At 46.7% G+C, this 18,703-nt stretch overlaps 1 protein-coding gene across 2 annotated transcripts in view; it reads left to right on the plus strand.

Annotated features, from left to right (window-relative positions):
• CUL4B (cullin 4B) overlaps positions 1-18,703 on the plus strand; it is a 49,156-nt gene that overhangs the window by 15,718 nt on the left and 14,735 nt on the right. For both annotated transcript variants that reach the window (XM_038748631.1, XM_038748630.1), the window contains exons 3-13: positions 1,786-1,901; positions 6,040-6,143; positions 6,649-6,718; positions 9,138-9,211; positions 9,578-9,740; positions 9,839-9,928; positions 10,221-10,303; positions 10,946-11,013; positions 12,490-12,608; positions 14,925-15,117; positions 16,475-16,579. In XM_038748631.1, coding sequence (XP_038604559.1) covers positions 1,786-1,901; positions 6,040-6,143; positions 6,649-6,718; positions 9,138-9,211; positions 9,578-9,740; positions 9,839-9,928; positions 10,221-10,303; positions 10,946-11,013; positions 12,490-12,608; positions 14,925-15,117; positions 16,475-16,579 — 1,185 coding nt within the window. The remainder of the gene's footprint in view (positions 1-1,785; positions 1,902-6,039; positions 6,144-6,648; positions 6,719-9,137; positions 9,212-9,577; positions 9,741-9,838; positions 9,929-10,220; positions 10,304-10,945; positions 11,014-12,489; positions 12,609-14,924; positions 15,118-16,474; positions 16,580-18,703) is intronic.

Raw genomic sequence — 18,703 nt, forward strand, 5'->3', positions numbered from 1 at the left:
CTGGGCACTGGGATAGATACAAGCTAATCAGGTTGGACACGGTCCCTGTACCGCGTGGGGCTCGCAATCCTAATTCCCATTTTCCAGATGAGGTAACTGCAGCACAGAGAAGTGAAGTGACTCGCGCAAGGTCCCACAGTAGACCAGTGGCGGAGTAGGGATTAGAACCCAGGTCCTTCAGCCTCTCAGCTCCGCGCTCTGTCTCCACCACGCTGCTCCCCTGTCTCCTTTGCCCCGGCCTTTTTCCTCCTCCGCCGCTTCCCTCTCTCCGAACCTCCTCGACGGGGGGAAGCGGCTGGACGGAAATCACTGCTTTGCCATTTATTGGAACGTCGTCCGTCCCCAAACGCGAGAATTCCTTGAACGGCGAGCTGGGCCGGTGCCCCATTTTCAGTCCGTCCCAGAGAAGGGTGCGAGAGAGGAAAGCTTTGCAGTAATCAGCTCCGTTTTCACAGGAGAGTTACTTTTTCTCAGAAACAGACCCCAAGTTACGGAAAACCCGCACTACAGGTACGTATACCTTAACCGGTCCCGCGTGCACGCGCACAACCGTACCTTCCAACTGTCGTGTTGCATCGACCCAGAGAGATGCCATTTGGAGAACATTCCCCGGTTCGCTAATAGAGTTTGATCTGAAACGCGTAATGAATCCGTGGCATTTAATGAGCATCTACTCTGTGCCGAACACCGTACATTAATAAGCCTCTGGGAAGTACAGGAGAGGCAGTATTCGTGATTACTGCCCTCGAGGAGCTTCCGTTCGAGTGGGAATAGCAATCTAGTGTAGTAGTTTTGGTGGAACAGCAAGTACGAAAAATTGCCTTGCCGGGCCACTGGTCACTTTTTTTCAAACTCAAGTTTTTAGTAAACAGTTCAGACAGAAAAATATGGATTCTGAGTTTGATTTTGATTCACTGATATAGCCTTCTAATAGGATGAGTTGCCACACCAAAAAAATGGGATGAGGCGTCCCGTTCTTCTTTGCAGTCTCTTTTCAGGGCATAGCTCCTCCCTTTAAATGCCAAGTAGTACGGAAGACTTACCGGCAGTAGGGGTGAAAGCAAGAACATACTTCAGTTTCCTCCATCTATTTCAAGCATAATTCACCCCCCGAGAGAGAGCTGAGAGTAGGCTTTCCTCGTGGAGAGACTATATCCTCTCCATTTTATAATCCCCCTCTAGACTGCAAGCTCATTAGAATTGTCAGCTAATTCTGGTGTACTCTCCCAAGTGCTTAGTACAGTGCTCTGCCCATAGTAAGCACTCAATAAATACCACTGATCGATAGATAATCCACCTTTCTCTCCCCACCATTGTTTCCATTCGGGTTGGCCCAAATGAGATGAGACCGCTACAGGCACAGGAACCGGAGCTGACTCAATTCTGATTTCTCTTTCTATCTTTCCTTGTAACTCTAGGCTTGCCTGGAAAATTCTCGTGGGTCTCAATGTTGAAATAGATTTAATATTCTAGTTAACATTTATTTAGTACAGCAACCCAAGCATTAGGGTGCATGGTGGAGTTGCCAATCAAATAACAACGAGACTCATTAGGTCTCCCGTATTTTCTGTATGCCCTAAAGTGGCAAATTACTAAATCTGCCCCAGCCCTGGTCTCCAGAGCATTTACTGTCCCTCCGCTGACTGGAGCCAATGGTAATTTCGTTCTTGCTTGGTAAGCGGTCCCTCTCGGAAAGAAAGGAAGAAGGACTTCCTATGGTCATCTGACACTCTTCTGACTTAACGTTTAAATATCGTCTCACATCCACCTTTGTTTATTTCCCAGATAAACCTAAATTGCCAGAAAACTACACAGATGAAACGTGGCAGAAACTGAAAGAAGCCGTGGAAGCCATTCAAAATAGTACTTCAATTAAATACAACCTAGAAGAACTCTATCAGGTATAAGTTGCGTTCGGATCACCGGACACGGGGACAGTTATCTGACTTTTTTTTGAATGGTTCTCTAGCAGATTTCACATCCCCTTTAATGCGCTCGTGAGAGCTTAGCGTTATTGTATAGTGGGCATTAATCGCATTCTCCAGAAGGTTTTCATGAAGGTGGTGTGTGGTGTTGATCTGTTCAGATTCTTCCGGCGATGTTTCACCCAGATTTCACCAAATACGGTCGGGATTCTCAGCCGTTAGTTCAAGGCGAGAGTCAGGTGCCAAGAATCGTCCTGACGATTTTTCAGGGAAACCTGGTTGAAACAATCAGAAAAAATAGAGATGAGCACCGAGTAGGCTTCGCACAGAGCTCGCCAAAATACATACATCTACAGCTGTTTTGTTGGGTAGCTTTTTCGTATCTCATCACGGCTCTGTTGCTTGGCTTGATATCACGATTATGAAATTTTAGGATTTCAAAAAATGAAGTAAAATTGTTCTACTAGGACTGTTAGCTGTGAGATACAATTTGTCCTCTAATAAGGGTGACTGAACAAAGGACCCCTGCTTTAGTGGTTTGCGATGTGACTGATGGAGGAGGCCCAGGAATAAATCCTGTTTGTTTGGTTTTTAACCATATCCTAATAGTTTATGTAAAGCCTTTCGTTTTATGAAAGTATTTCGTGTCTTGAATATAGGCGGTGTGATTCCTTAATGTTTCAGCTGAACTTTATATATTTGGATACAGTGGCATATGTTGAATTTCACAGATAATGTACTGTAACGACAACATCGGCCTGCTTTTTCAAGAATCGTTTGGGAGGTTTGGGCCCCGAAGTGTGTTTGGGAACACACAGAACTGGGCAGAACAGCTCAGTGGTCCACGCGGACCAGACCGTTCACCGGGAGGCAGAGCTTCCGGGGGAGTGGGGCGGCCGAATTCCGGCACTGGGCTGTGATGGTCAGAAGGGATCAATCAATCAATCAATCGTATTTATTGAGCGCTTACTGTGTGCAGAGCACTGTACTAAGCGCTTGGGAAGTCCAAGTTGGCAACATATAGAGACGGTCCCTACCCAACAGTGGGCTCACGGTCTAGAACAAGTGAGAAGCAGCGTGGCTCAGTGGAAAGAGCCCGGGCTTTGGAGTCAGAGGTCATGGGTTCAAATCCCGGCTCCGCCAATTGTCAGCTGTGTGACCTTGGGACACGGGGCCTTTTCCAAGGCCGGGTCTGGGCGGGGCCGCCCGCAGACCCAGCCTGGAGCGGGGAATCCTGGGCAGAAGAGAAGCAGTGGCCTGGTGGAAAGAGCACGGGCCTGGGCTTCGGGGGACCTGGCTTCTCATCCCGGCTCTTCCGTTTGTTGGTGTGTGACCTTGGGCAAGTCACCTCACTTCCCTGTGCCTTAGTTCTCTCATCTGCAGAATGGGGTTCAGTACCTCTTCTCTCTCCTTAAACTGTCGGATGCCGGACATGATGATTCTGTATCTACCTCGGCACTTTTATTATTATTATTATTGTTATTATTATTATTATTATTATTACTACTATTGTCATAAGCTTTCCTGGCTCCAAGGTGTTGCTCTTGCTGGGGCAGTCCAGCTGTAGAGGTTGGGGTAAGCTCAGCCCCGCTGCGCCCTTTAGACATCTTCCCGCCTCCACGGAGCCATGAGAGGGGACAGTAAGCAGCGCTGGGAAGTTGACAGCGGAACTGTGCTGGGACGGGGCAGGGGGAAATTTCCAGGAATTCTGTAGGGTCTCGTTTGGAGACCCTTTAGCCGTGGATCTCCTCCACATTGGGCTTCCGCTACTTCTGCGCCCATGCCATCTCAAACTCATCCTCACCTGCTATGACACTGCCCTCTCCGCTGCTCAGCAATACTGCTGTCATGCTTATTGATTCAAGTGAGAAGCAGTGTGGCGTATGAGAAGCAACATGGCATGGTGGCTAGAGCCTGGGCCTCGGAGTCAGAAGGTCACGGGTTCTAATTCCGGCTCCGCCACTTCTCTGCTGTGACCTTGGGCGAGCCACTTCTCTGTGCCTCAGTTCCTTCATCTGTAAAATGGGGATGAAGACTGTGAGCCTCACGTGGGACAACCTGACTACTTTGTAACCTCCCCAGCGCTTAGCACAGCCCTTGGCAAATAGTATCCTTATCCTCTAGCACTTAGCCATCCATAATTTACTTTAACATCTGCCGCCTCCACTACATTGTAAGATCTTTGAGGGAAAGTATCACGTCTACAAACCCTGTTGTATTCCCTCTAGACTGTAAGCTGGTTATGGGCAGGGAGCGTGTCTGCTGCATCGTACTTTCCCAGGTGCTTAGTTAAGTGCTCTGCACGTAGTTAGCCTCAATAAATACCACTGACTGATTGTTTTACTCTTCCAAGGGCTTAATGCAGTGCTATTGGCACAGTACATGCTCAATAAATAACACTGATAGTAAACACAACAGATATCGTTATAGAATAGTCATCATGAGTGAGAGGGAATACAGTCAGATGACGCACAGTCCCTGTCCCGCATGTCACAGTCTAAGGAAGGAGAACAGGTCTTTAATCTCCATTTTACCAATGACCAAAGTATTGATTAAAATCAAAACCGTCAGGCAAGAACTTCCCAAAATCTTCCCCTCGCTCCCCGCTTCTGCCCCCTACACTCTCATCCTCCTCAGCCATCTTTCTAAGAGGAAATCACCCACTTAATAATGATGGCATTTATTAAGTGCTTACTATGTGCAAAGCACTGTCGTAAGCACTGGGGAGGTAACAAAGTAATCAGGTTGTCCCACGGGGGACTCACAGTCAAATCCCCATTTTACAGATGAGGTAACTGGGGCACAGAGAAGTAAAGTGACTTGCCCAAAGTCACACAGCTGACAGTTGGCAGAGCCGGGATTTGAACCCATGACCTCTGACTCCAAAGCCCGGGCTCTTTCCACTGAGCCACGCTGCTTCTCACTTGTTCTAGACTGTGAGCCCGCTGTTGGGTAGGGACCGTCTCTATATGTCGCCAACTTGTACTTCCCCAGCGCTTAGTACAGTGCTCTGCACACAGTAAGCGCTCAATAAATACGATTGATTGTTCTCACTTTCTAGAAATGCCTCGCTCCCAACCACCACCTTTAACCACGCACTCGTACTTCCTCCCTCTTGTCCTAAAAAGAAAAAGAACCTTCACTGTGCTCCATTGCCCTATGCAGCTATAACAACAAATACTCATTACCGTTTATTTGTAATTCAAAAAGAGGGTTAGGAGATTAATTATGGTAAAGTGCATCTTTATAAACGTGGTCTGTGACATTGTGAATGCAGCTTTTTTCCCTCCATTTGTAACTTGCAGTCATTGTAATCCGTCGAACTACGCGTCTGCGTTCTTGGAGAGGAACCTGTTTCAGCGTCCGGGTTCCCCGGCGTGAATCATCATCATCATCATCAATCGTATTTATTGAGCGCTTACTATGTGCGGAGCACTGTACTAAGCGCTTGGGAAGTACAAATTGGCAACATATAGAGACAGTCCCTACCCAACAGTGGGCTCACAGTCTAAAAGGGGGAGACAGAGAACAAAACCAAACATACTAACAAAATAAAATAAATAGAATCCCGGGCAGAACCTCTGCGGTCCGCGGGATGGCAAGCCGGTGCTCCTGCTGGGGTGACAATCAATCAATCAATCGTATTTATTGAGCGCTTACTATGTGCAGAGCACTGTACTAAGCGCTTGGGAAGTACAAATTGGCAACACATAGAGACAGTCCCTACCCAACAGTGGGCTAATTGCTGTAGAGGTTGGGTTAGGGCCGGCCCTGTCCTGCCCTCTTGATTTGGAGTTTCACGTCACCCGAGCTCTACGTGGGGACAGTGGCATCACTGGGGGAGGCTCTCTGCCATCGCCAGGTGTCTCCGGGGCGGCTGCGGGGCCGGGCCCGCCGCCCGCCACTGCCGTATCTCTTCCCCGCCTTGAAGGACATCCCTAACAGAAAGCCTGGTGATGACAACCATTCGGTTTTTAGACTGCCAATCCCTATGACACGTTAATTAAGTTGACTCTCTTTAAAAGCCGAATTTCGAAAATTTGGAAAGCTCCGGCGCGAGTCATTGCGTTTCCTCTGTTAGAACGTGTTTTGTTTTGTCTTCTGATTTTTGCAGGCAGTCGAGAATCTCTGCTCGTACAAGATTTCTGCAAATTTGTATAAACAGCTGAGGCAGATTTGTGAAGATCACATCAAAGCACAAATTCACCAGTTTAGAGAATATCCTTCTGAAAATAGGCAAAACTAGCAAGGTGGCTTTTTTTTTCCAGTTGTTGGTCCTCGTTTACCCTCATTTCAGTCTGATCGGTGGGTCATATGCATGCGTAGATCATTTGTATTTATTCCTGGGTAAATGAAACTAAATATTCGAATATGATTGAAATTCCGCTTTTAGTCAAAATAGGTATTCTGTTTCTGTAAGCGATCCATTCACCCCCTCCTTTTTTCCTTAAGATGACTTTGGAAGAGGAGGAAACCAACCTTACCTGTCAAATTTGAAACCCAGCAATTTGTGCGAACAGCGTTTATACGTTTTTTTAAATGGGAAAATTGTACATTTCAGTAAAGGTTTTAATGTGAGCAGTTGAGCCTTGAGGGACAGGTAGTTCTGATTTGTAGAGCTGAGGACTTATGTACCAGATTCTTCCCGGAAACAGGTAGCTTCTTCCAGAGAACGTCCGTTCGTTTGTACCCCGTCGTTATACTTTTCTTAACATCTCCTTATGGATTCATTGGACAGTGTTCTTTTTCTAAAGAAAATTGACACGTGCTGGCAGGATCATTGCAGACAAATGGTAAGCTTGGGAAAAGGGCACCCTCTGATAGCATTTTTAGAAGACGTTTTAACTCTGGCATTTGTTAAGGTCTTCCTCTGGTCCCGGTCCGGGGGAAAGATCCCAGACTGGTGAATGCCACCTCTCTGCCCCCGCGGTTCGCTCACAACCTAAGATGGGGGTGGTGCAGGAAGCCAGAGCATTGGCACACGGGGAGAAAAAGGCAACCGAGCGAAGCTGGCTGACTGCGACGAGAAGAGCAATGTTAACACTGCCAAGGGACCCGTTAGCGGCTCCTTACAGGTGCCACCCCAGGTGGACCATCCCGACCCCGCTAGTCCCAACTGCCCGACATTGTGACAGTTGTTAGGGAGGGCCGCCGACCCTGCGGCGTCTTCTGCCCCCAGCAGTGATGGGCAGGGGCTGGCCCTGAGCCTTTAACCTGGCTCACAGAATGCCCACCTAAGAGCCAGTGTGATCGATGGGGTGAATTCTCGCTTGACCTGCTCAGGCGGAGTGGGTAACCAAGAAAGACCAAAAGAATATAATTCAGTTTCGTCATCCCCAGGTTTTCAGAAAGTGCCCCCCTCGCTGCAAAGTTATGGGCTCCCCAAGGACGAAAATCTCCCACAGTCCCCGCATCTGGAGCACGTGGTGGCTGTGAGGCCTGTGGTGGCTCAGAGGGAAAGTAATAGCCTTGAAAGGCTGGAGGCCTGGGTTCTAATCCCCTCTCTGGTTCTGTCTCCCCCTTTTAGACTGTGAGCCCACTGTTGGGTAGGGACTGTCTCTATATGTTGCCAACTTGTACTTCCCAAGCGCTTAGTACAGTGCTCCGCACGCAGTAAGCGCTCAATAAATACGATTGATTGATTGATTGATTGATGAGAGTTAAAAAAAAAAAGATTGTAAATACCTAGGAGGGTCTAGAATAGATCACCTAAGAGTGCTCAGATAAAATTTTTGAAGCAGCGTGGCTCAGTGGAAAAAGCCCAGGCTTTGGAGTCAGAGGTCATGGGTTCCAATCCCGGCTCCACCACTTGCCAGCTGTGTGACTTTGGGCAAGTCACTTAACTTCTCTGGGCCTCAGTTCCCTCATCTGTAAAATGGGGATGAAGACTGTGAGCCCCCCGTGGGACAACCTGATCACCTTGTAAATTCTCCAGTGCTTAAAACAGTGCTCTGCACATAGTAAGCGCTTAATAAATGCCATTATTATTATAAGGGATCCCTCCCCAGCTGGGAAGCAGGGCCCGGGGGTCGGGGGGGGGTCCCGTCGGTTTTCAAGTGTGACTCCTACGGGGAGATTTTCCGAGGGGCGGACACGGAGGTCCGGGAAGCCGGACACGCTCCGACCTGGACCATAGGAGTCTCACGAGAAAACCAACTGGACAGCCCAGTTGGAGTACAAGAATGCCGGGCTCTGGAGGGTTTGGGAGAGCCGGACGGTTCCCGCGGGAGATGCTTCTGGCGAAAGGGCCAAAGCCCTCAGCCAAGGCATTCCACCGCCTGGTTGGTGGGACCCTACCCTCTTGACTTAGAGGGTACCCGCCCTGCTTGCACAATGTATAGTGAGCCCCTCTCGACTCCTGTCAGTCTGCCACTTATCCCTCTTGCCAGTCCTTGCAACTAGAACCGCCAGCCAGAGAAGCATGCGGATCGTTGCAGTTCTGCCCAAAGTGCAGTAACCGCAGGCACTTGGGGAATTCCCTTGTCCTGAAGACCGCCATCCCTCCCAAGTCACAGACGATGAAGCAGATCTCCGAAAAATAGGGGTGGACAACCCGCGGCAGGGTTACTGAGACACTACTGTAATAATAATAATAATAATGGCATTTATTAAGCGCTTACTATGTGCAAAGCACTGTTCTAAGCGCTGGGGAGGTGACAAGGTGCTCAGGTTGTCCCCCGGGGGGCTCCCAGTTTTAATCCCCATCTTAGAGGTGAGGGAACTGAGGCACAGGAAGTTAAGTGACTTGCCCAAAGTCACCCAGCTGACAGTTGGCAGAGCCGGGATTTGAACCCATGACCTCTGACTCCAAAGCCCAGGCTCTCTCCACTGAGCCACGCCGCTTCAGTTATTGTAGTAACTGAAAACTTTTTAAGTCAGATTTTCTCAGGCGTTTCCCTAGGGAGTGTTCTTGAGTAGAAACTGGGAGTTTTAGGGAGTTTGAATTGCGGGTGCCGGATAAAGGGAATGGTGGAGGCGGAACATGCTGGGTCGATTTCCCAACGTGTTAATAGTTGTGTCCGGAGCAAGTGGCTACTTGCGCGTCTGAGTTAGCAAACAAGGACCGCGAAAGCTCTACAAATATACTTCATTGAAAATGGAGACCTCTTTTTCTTTTTAGGGGTGCTGCTTCAATTGCAAAAAATACCAAAGTAAGATGTGATGGGTTTTTTTGTTTGTTTGTGTTTGTGTGTCTGTTCTTTCCCTTGGTAGATCATGATTAGAAGCATTTTTCTGTTCCTGGATCGAACTTACGTACTTCAGAATTCAATGCTGCCTTCCATCTGGTAAGGATGTCAGAATTCCTGAAGGGCTTATCTGTCGCAACTTTCTCTGCAGAAGTTAACTTCTTTTCTTCCCTGTGGAAAGTTAATTAGGGAACAACTGTTTGGAATAAATTCACTGCAAGAAACCAATACTGGAAAAATATCAGGATTTTTATTCCACCTCTTGTTACCGGCAAGACACATAGCTATTATACAAGCTGGTATTCGAAACACTTCCTTTACTCAGAAGCAGATCTGGTTGGGTGTTTGCTTTTTCTAAAAGCAGCTAGTTCCAAAAATCATAATGAACGTTCCCAAATTAGATAGCACTTTCATAAATAGTTCTGATGCCAGTCACATACTAAAATTGCTGTGTTTGGCTTTCAGGGACATGGGGCTAGAGTTATTTAGGACACACATAATTAGCGACCAGAAAGTCCAGACCAAGACTATCGACGGTATCCTCTTGCTGATTGAGAGGGAAAGAAGTGGAGAGGCCATTGATAGGAGTCTACTCCGCAGTCTTTTAAGTATGCTTTCTGATTTGCAGGTAAGTAACCGCTCCACGCAGCTACCAAATGAAACGGGTGGGCAATTTTGTATCAAGTGTGAGTTCTAAGACGTTTTTCTCTACTCTGTTCCACCCAGATCTACCAAGATTCTTTTGAACACAGATTTTTGGAAGAAACGAATCGCCTGTATGCTGCTGAAGGCCAGAGGCTAATGCAAGAAAGAGAGGTATTTTGGCCACTGCTGGGACATCCGCCTGTGATCTAGTGTGTTGACCTCAGAGCGTAGGTTGTTGCCTCGTCACTGTTGTAATGCTTTAAGGCGCCTGCTTTCTAACGACCGTCATCTGTGCCACATTTCCCTTTGGCAGCCAATATTTCCCGTTAGATTAATTAGGAATGGGGGAAGATTGCATTTCAAAAAGCCATTCTTTGCAGCCTTCCAGTGTGACTCTCAAATGATCATCATGGGTGCCCAGTACAGTGGGAAAAACGATGCACGGATATCTTTTTGCTTTTAGGTTCCCGAATATCTGCATCACGTCAACAAACGTCTGGAAGAAGAAGCAGACAGAGTCATCACCTACTTAGACCAGAGCACGCAGTAAGTATTGTGTTCTTAGACTTTTTCCAAAGCTTCTAAGGCATCTGTTGGAGGAAAAAAAAAAGAAGTCAGTTACGTCTTAAAGTGTTGTTTGAGCTTCTTCTTGGTCAGCTGACGTAGTAAATTAATACAAGCCGACTACTGGTTTTATTTTTTTTTTTTTAGTCAAGTATTGGATTGTTTTGTGCACCCAGCAGGAAACTGGGATTTTCGGGACCTTTGAGACCTCAGGCCAATTAGTGTTCACTGGGCATTCGTGGGAAAGGGTCTGCTTTCACACGCACAAAATGGTATCGGCTAAAGAGTGCCTGTCTGCTGCATAAGCATCCACCTGGTGGCTTTCCTAATGAAAGAATAGATACCCCCCAAAAAAGGCCAACCACAGAATAGCCGTGGAAACGGTCGTTGCCTAGTGCAGATCCATTTCAGACGTCTTCGACCAAATACGAGATCTGTCGGCAGCACTCTCCCTCTCAGATGCAGAGTAGGGTAATTGGAATCGCAGAAGACGGATGCATTTATGCGTGTTGTGATGAAAATGTTAAGATTAGCCTAAAGTGGACTCTCCCATTATTTCATGAGAGGGTTTAAGTCCCCACTGTAGGGGAATGACAATAATTCTAAACATATTTTTTTCTATAGGAAGCCACTAATTGCTACTGTAGAAAAGCAACTTCTAGGTGAACACTTAACAGCCATTCTTCAGAAAGGTAATTGTTCCAATGTCAACAAGAAAGATTGTATTTATGAAAATGGTAGCGGCAAGCAGGAGATCTGGCAACGGTGTCTCTCTCCGGCCTGATGGCTTGTGCCTGCGTCTCTGAGGAGACCTGTGAAGGGAAAGAGCACAGTCTTTGTGGCTCTGTGCGACTTGCCCCCCGCCCGGGGTAGAGTTTCAGTTGTTCAGAGAGAAGTTGAGTATCCCACCCCCTTCCCTAGAGATAAGGAGCTAGGTTGAACATTTTAATTACGCATCGAAACGGAAGTCAACCGAAGATCGTAAGACCGAAGGAAGTGCTTCACTCAGTGAAAGCCATCCCCGTCTACTTGGCGTTTGGTGTTAAAGCCACGGATTTATAAGCCAGAAGGCCTCCTCCTGCTTTGCGGATTGTTTAGTAAACTTCAGGTAGTCACTACTTTCTGCAGCTCTGTGCATTGTCTGCTTATAAAGTGGACTTGCCAGCCTCCTCAGTGCCGAAGCTCTGAAGGACTAGCTGTGCTTTGAGATGCCATATTGGGAATCCCCTTGAAGGTGAAAATTGCCGTTATTTAATTCCAAGATAACATTGAGCACTTTGCAGGCGAGGGCAGCCAGTGCCACGCTCAAACCCCGCAGAATGTAGATCCAAATGGAAGTGTGAATTCTTTACAAATAATACTCTAGTAACAATCATCAGTTCCTAATAACTGGCATCAGCCTATCTTAAACACAGTTTGTTAGTTGATTCATTCAATTGTATTTATTGAGCGCTTACTGTGTGCAGAGCACTGTACGAAGCACTTGGGAAGTACAAGTTGGCAACATATAGAGACGGTCCCTACCCGACAGTTCCGGTCAATGGAAAATAAAAAACTGCACATATTTTCCTTGTGAGAGTCAGTGGGTCTCTGCATATCCTATTTTAATCCAGACACACTTTATCATTGGAAATGAGAGAATCCGTCCCGGGGATCAAGTCTTGGTTTTCATTCTTGGCTATGCCGTGGACTTGAGTGGCCTTAAATTCTGTGAACCTTCTTTCCTTTTTTAGCAAAAATGTATTAATACCTCAAACCCACCCTGCCCCCAAATCCCTGGGGTGTTGATGCTTCCTGTGAAAACTTAACTGTCTGAAGTATGCACACCCTAAAACAGAAGCATGATAGAGCTAAATATAAATCTATGTACGTGGCGTGGTTTGTCATGGCATAATCAAAATTTCTGTTCTCCTACTTGCCTCTCCACTCAATCAGCTATTCTTGTTTTTCGTTTGCAGAACTGACTGCTTGAGTATTCGATTCAAAGCAAATACCTACATGCGAAGTGCAGGCTAAAAACCTGACCGATCATCAAAATTAAATCCATACTCAACCTAAAGAATTACATTTCACTGAAACATTGAGGAGTGTTGCCTATGGTCAGATTAGTCGTGCTGGGTCCGATTGCTTTATCGTGTCTGTAACGTGTGACCGTTTTAAATGTCCAGGTTTGAATCATCTTCTTGACGAAAATCGAATTCAAGATCTGTCTCTACTGTATCAGCTCTTCAGCAGGGTCCGGGGTGGCATTCAGGTTCTCTTGCAGCACTGGATTGAGTACATCAAGGTACTGACGCATTTGGTCTTGGTTTCCTTGAGTAGAAGAGCCGCTCGTTAAGGATTGTTTTTCCCCGTAGTATTTCTCCATCTTTGCGATTGAAATTATGCAGTATTGGAGATTGATCAGCTCACTCCTCGGAAGAGGCCGGAGCACGTGGACTGTCTAGGTCCTGGACCTATGAAGTGGTCGTCGGCCCGCACGGGCCTTCGCGTTCCGCCCTTTAGCCCTCCCTTGCCTTCCCTTTCCCCGTGATTCATGATGATAATAAGAATAATAATAATGGTGTTGGTTAAGCGCTTACCCTGTGCCAGGCCCTGTATTAAGCGCTGGGGTGGATTCCAGCAAATCGGGTTGGGCACAGTCCCTTGTCCCGCCTGGGGCTCCCAGTCTTCATCCCCACTTGACAGATGAGGTCACTGAGGCCCAGAGGAATGAAGCGACTTGCCCGAGGCCACACAGGAGACGAGCGGCAAAGCCGGGATTAGAATCCGTGACCTGATTCCCAGGCCCCGTCTAATAATTACAGTATTTGTTAAGCGCTTAACTATGCACCAGGCACGGTATCCCCTACGCCATGCCGCTTCCCACGATTGAGCGAGAAATCATGTCCCGGCAACGGACACTGAGTTGAAACGGGGTTGGCCTTTCCTCTTAGGACGAATCTGGCCCCTTTTTTATTCATTCATTCAATCGCATTTATTGAGCGCTTACTGTGTGCAGAGCACCGTACTAAGTGCTTGGGAAGTCCGAGTTGGCAACACATAGAGATAGTCCCTACCCAACAGCGAGCTCACAGTCTAGAAGGGGGAGACAGAGAACAAAACAAAACGTATTAACAGAATAAAATAAATAGAATGTGTGCAAGTAAAATAGAGTAATAAATCCGTACAAACATATATACATATATACAGGTGCTGTGGGGAAGGGAAGGAGGCAAGGCGGGGTGGGGGGAGAGGAAGGTGGATGATCTTTTAGGTGGATGATGGTTGGCCCGGGGCAGGCGTGTTATGACCACTTATTCCCAGCTTCTCCTGATGAATCCTGTCCTCTCCAAAGAACGGACTCATGAGACACTGAAATGCCCCCGAACTCTAGTACAATAATTTGTGGTATCTGTTAAGGACCTGCTGTGTGCTCAGCATTGTACAAAATGCTATCAGGTCACACTTCTTTTCCCACGTTGGGCTCACAGTTTAAGTTCGGGGTGGGGGAACAGATCCTGAATCCCCATTTTACAGATGAGAAATCTGAGGCCCAGAGAAGCTAAGTTGACTTGCCTCTGGTCTTGCAGGTGGAAGAGCTGGAATTCAAGCAGGGTCTTCTTAACTCCCAGGCCGGTGTCTTCTCACTAGACCATGCTGATATGGCTTGCTGCTACTTGGCTTACCTGTAGAGTGGACCATGATAATAATCGTGACAGTAATAACTGTCATTCAGTGCATATTACGTGCCAAGCATCGTACTAAGCACTGGGGTAGATCTAAGATAATCAGGTCCCAAGTCTAAATAGGAGGGAGAACGGGAATTAAATTCCCATTTTGCTCTTTATCGTGCGTAAGAGCAGCGTTGAAATGACCATTTCTCTACATAGAGTTGGTTTTTTTAAAACATATTTTCAGTTCTTAAAAAGCAAGTTTGTATTTCAAACAGTTCTTCTTGCTGTTTGCCCTGGAAGTTATATACCTGGGGCGGACTGAGGCCATAAAGCACGTTGACTGCTTAAGGAGTTCTTAAATCCTAGATGAATCTTCAGTGATGGTATTCTGTAGAAATCATAAAATTGAGTCGTGGCTGCTGAAGACTATTAGCCGCGTCAGGTTTCCTGTTGAATGATAAAATAAAAAGGCAAAAATCCACCTGTACATTTAAGTTTGGAACCAGTCTCTTATTCAGTTAGGTAGAAGTCAGCATGGGCTGTGTGCCCCGTTCAGACAGGGAACTGAACATTCTGCACTTATCTCTGTTCTCTTCAGTCTTTATAACTGTTGGGGTTTTTTAATTGCGGTTGTTAATCACTTAATCAGTGGTATTTATTGAGGACTTATTGTGTGCAGAGCACTGTATTTAGCACTTGGGAGAGAGTTGGTAGCCACCTTCCCTGCCCTGTGCAATCCAGAGAAAATGTCATTCTTTCATTCTGTCTTGAAATTTTGGTAGAGGATCTAAATGTGTTTTGGTTGTGTTTAAGAGAGATTTGACACGTATCTTTCATGACATTATTTAAATTGTCCAAAGTATTTTTTTTTTCAAATGTGAAAGCTAGATTTTCTAGGACGAGGAGGAGGAATCCAGCAATAATAATTATGTATTCTTGTTTTGTAGGCATTTGGTAGCACCATTGTAATAAATCCAGAAAAAGATAAAACTATGGTTCAAGAGCTGCTGGATTTCAAAGACAAAGTTGACCATATTATTGATATTTGCTTTCTGAAGAATGAGAAGTTTGTCAATGCCATGAAAGAAGCATTTGAAACATTCATCAATAAGAGACCAAACAAACCAGCTGAACTCATAGGTACGTTTTCCATTGTGCTCTCACACTCGTTTTATTGCGTATGGTCTGGGCCAATGAAACACAAAGTATCTGTTTTGTTGTTGCTGTTAAGCACGTACTCTGTGCCAGGCACCGTACTAAGCATGTTTCTCAACGTGTACCATTGTATTAGAAAATGGACTGTCCAAGATAATCGGTAGTGAGACGGGTTCATATAACTGACGGTTCCCAACCGAGTCCCATTTTCTTCAATCGCCTCATGGCGATTAGGTAGTCAAAGTTGTTTTTGTAGTGGTTGCAATAGTCTCCCTCCAACATTTTGCACGGTCGGCTTTCACTGGACCACATCATTTGAGCAATCCCCGAAAGAGCTCTAATGCCCCATCTGGTTGCTGAGCCGGCCTTTTTGGTAGCACAGTTTTTTCTTGTGGTTTCACAATAAATACTAGGAATTTAATACTCCTGAATTTTCAGTATGCAGTGTTGGCAGTGCCCGACATTCCCTCCAGCCTCTGACCAAATTTTAAAAACTCTGGCCTGCTCCCCCTTGCCAAGAACACTCGCCACCTCTGGGCCCTTGCCACAGCCCTGTTCTTTCCTGCTGCTTTCCTCTGGCTTCACAGAAAGTTGTCCTGTCATCTGTGCAGGGCACCAGATGCCAGAACGGCAGCTTAGTGTTTAGGAGAGAGGCATCGGGCAGAGGTAAAATCGGCAAGTCCCAGCTGCTTTTTCTCCTCTCCCGTACCTCTTTTGGACTGGGGTGACAAGGTCCAGGCTGTTGCCTTCCTGCACTCCTCTCCTCCTTGGAAAAGAACCCTAAAAAAGTTCGTAGAAGGATCATCTTCTCTTTATGATCCTTCTGAATCCCTAGCAAGATGAAAACAATAGGCGTGCTTCCGAATGTTGGAATTCTCCCAATCCGATATCTGCTGTGCTGCAAGTTACAGAACTTATTCGTGTTAAAATCAGTGTAAGTTGTTCCGGTCAAAGCTTCTTCCTTAAAAGCTAAATCAAAATTGCGTGAGCACTTTGGGAAAGCTGCAGTGCCTCGATTTGAATTTTAATATAGGTCATGGTACCGGCTGGCGGGATCATTGAACTGTCATTAGCAATTAGATCAGCAGATTCGATGTAGAAGAGGACCTCTTAGATGAGCCTGAAATGAGAAGTCATCACAATAGGATGATACTGAGGGATTTTCTGATTTAGAAAAATAAAAGCATGGAAAGTTCTTCTGAAGCCCTGGAAGTTTTAAGCATAATCTGAATGCACTGGAAGTACAGGCATGGGCCTTATCTGTAAAGCGCTTTTAAGCATTTCCACTTCTTAAAATCATTGTTTATGGTGCGGCATCTAACAAGCTCTTTTCCTGTTTTAGCGAAGTATGTTGATTCAAAGCTTCGGGCTGGGAACAAAGAAGCTACGGATGAAGAACTCGAAAAGATGCTGGATAAAATAATGATTATATTCCGGTTCATATACGGTGAGCAATTGTTTTGAAACGTTTCACTTGCACTGAAATAAATCTGGCGGAGGGAACGTGCTTAGAAGGCAGGATTAGTACGAAGGCTTAGTATTTCTACCTTTGCCATAACTAGATGGCTGTACGCTTGCCGGTAAAGCCAAAGACCTGCAGTTTCTGCACAGAGAGCCCAAGCTGATCATTCAGGTTGCTGGATTGGTTTGTTTTTATGGCACTTGTTAAGCGCTTCTTATGTGCCAGGCACTGTACTAAGCCCTGGGGAAGATAAAAATGCTGTAATTATTATTATTATTATTATTATTCTCTGGGCCTCAGTCAACTCAGCTTTAAAATGGGGACTAAGACCGCGAGCCCCATGGGAGACATGGACGGCATCCAGCCTGATTAGTTTGTATCTTCCCTGGGGCTTAGTACGGTGCCTGATGCATAGCGCGCACTGAATACATAGCGTAAAAAAATGATCAATCAATCATATTTATTGAGCGCTTACTGTGTGCAGAGCACTGTACTAAGCGCTTGGGAAGTACAAGTTGGCAACATATAGAGACAGTCCCTACCCAACAGTGGGCTCACAGTCTAAAAGGTGGGATCACGGATATTGCAGCTTGCAATCACTTTGGAATACTGTCACCTCCCGTAATGCCTTGGTTATAATACGAAGTGCTCTACGGAAAGGAAAGAGAAACTCATACTCAAAGTATTTGTGTCTCTGTGATGGTCCAAGCTAAGCTTACCTGCACATAGGAAACGGAAAAGTTTCCGGAGCGGGAATCTGCTCACTCTTCAGGACCCCTCCTGGAGGGAAATCTGATGTGACCAGCTCAACTAACGACCTCAGTTGCGACACGAGCCAGTTCCCGGGAAGTCTTGGCCAGGAAGGAGGGAAGAAGTTCCGGGGTCTCAAGGATTTGGGGCCGTTTGGGGCATCGAAACCGAGGGTGTATGCGGGAAGGCAGCACTGGGTCCCCTAGAAAGGATGAGCTGCCAGGCAAGGATGTGTACGTGGCATGCTCACAGTGGCATGGCCGAGGTTTGGGGGTGGGGACCCCGGGGGGAATGGAGGCACTACCCCCGGGATAAAGATAGGCATCAATTCCACATAGGGTAGTGGCCGTTATTCCCAGCTGTGATTTAAGACCTGATACAACTATTGTCAGTGCTCAGATCGCAACTAAGTAAACATGGGTTGTCAAGATTTCCTTCCGGAGAATATACTCGGGTGATCCGGGAATGTGGAACCAGCAGTAGCTGAGAGATGATTGTGTCGAGGGAAAGCGTAGCATTTGGCGTCCGGCCGTACCTCTACAGCCAATCCTCGTAATGTGGGACGGGAGGACGGCATAGCTCAGTGCATCTGAGTCACAGGATTGTGGCAAGCAAGGGGCCTTCTCACGGTGTATTTCTCTCATGGTGTCCGTGGCCTCACCGTCCTTAGTCATGGGTCCGTCTCTCCCGGTTTGTCCTCAGAAAGTGACTGGAAACCTGACAGCCTTGTCTGGTTTGCCCCCTACCATTTCTTCTGGTAATACTTTGTAGCCCCAAGCACTTAGGTCCCCCCTCCTCCACAGACCGTACATTAGCGGCTCAGTAGAAAGAGCCCGGGCTTGCGAGTCAGAGGTTGTGGGTTCTAATCCCAGCTCCTCCACTTGTCTGCTGGGTGACCTTAGACAAGTCACTTCACTTCTCTGGGCCCCAGTTACCTCATCTGTAAAATAGGGCTGTGAGCCTTTCGTGGGACAACACGATTACCTTGTATCTCCCCCAGTGCTTAGAACAGTGCTTGACACATATTAAGCACTTAACAAATACCATCGTTGTTGTTGTTATTTTATCTTCATTCACTTCCCCTACGTGTAATTTGTCATAATGTGTGTCCTGCTGGTTTTCCTTGAAGACAGGGATCAGGTTTACTAATTCTGTTGTCCCCTCCTAAGCTCTTACGATGGTGTTTTACACCAGGTAAGCACTCAATAAATACTGTCGATGGACTGATTCCGACATCGCAGTGACGACCTATCCAGATCCGAGTAGGTCGTCAGAAGAACGTCCCCCTTTTTTCCAACAGTAGTGTTTCCCCCCCAAAACATAGTGAAAACCTGGGTTCTGGAAGAGCTGGGCGTACTG

This window comes from Tachyglossus aculeatus, chromosome 6 (assembly GCF_015852505.1).
Source record: "Tachyglossus aculeatus isolate mTacAcu1 chromosome 6, mTacAcu1.pri, whole genome shotgun sequence".
NCBI lineage: Eukaryota > Metazoa > Chordata > Mammalia > Monotremata > Tachyglossidae > Tachyglossus > Tachyglossus aculeatus.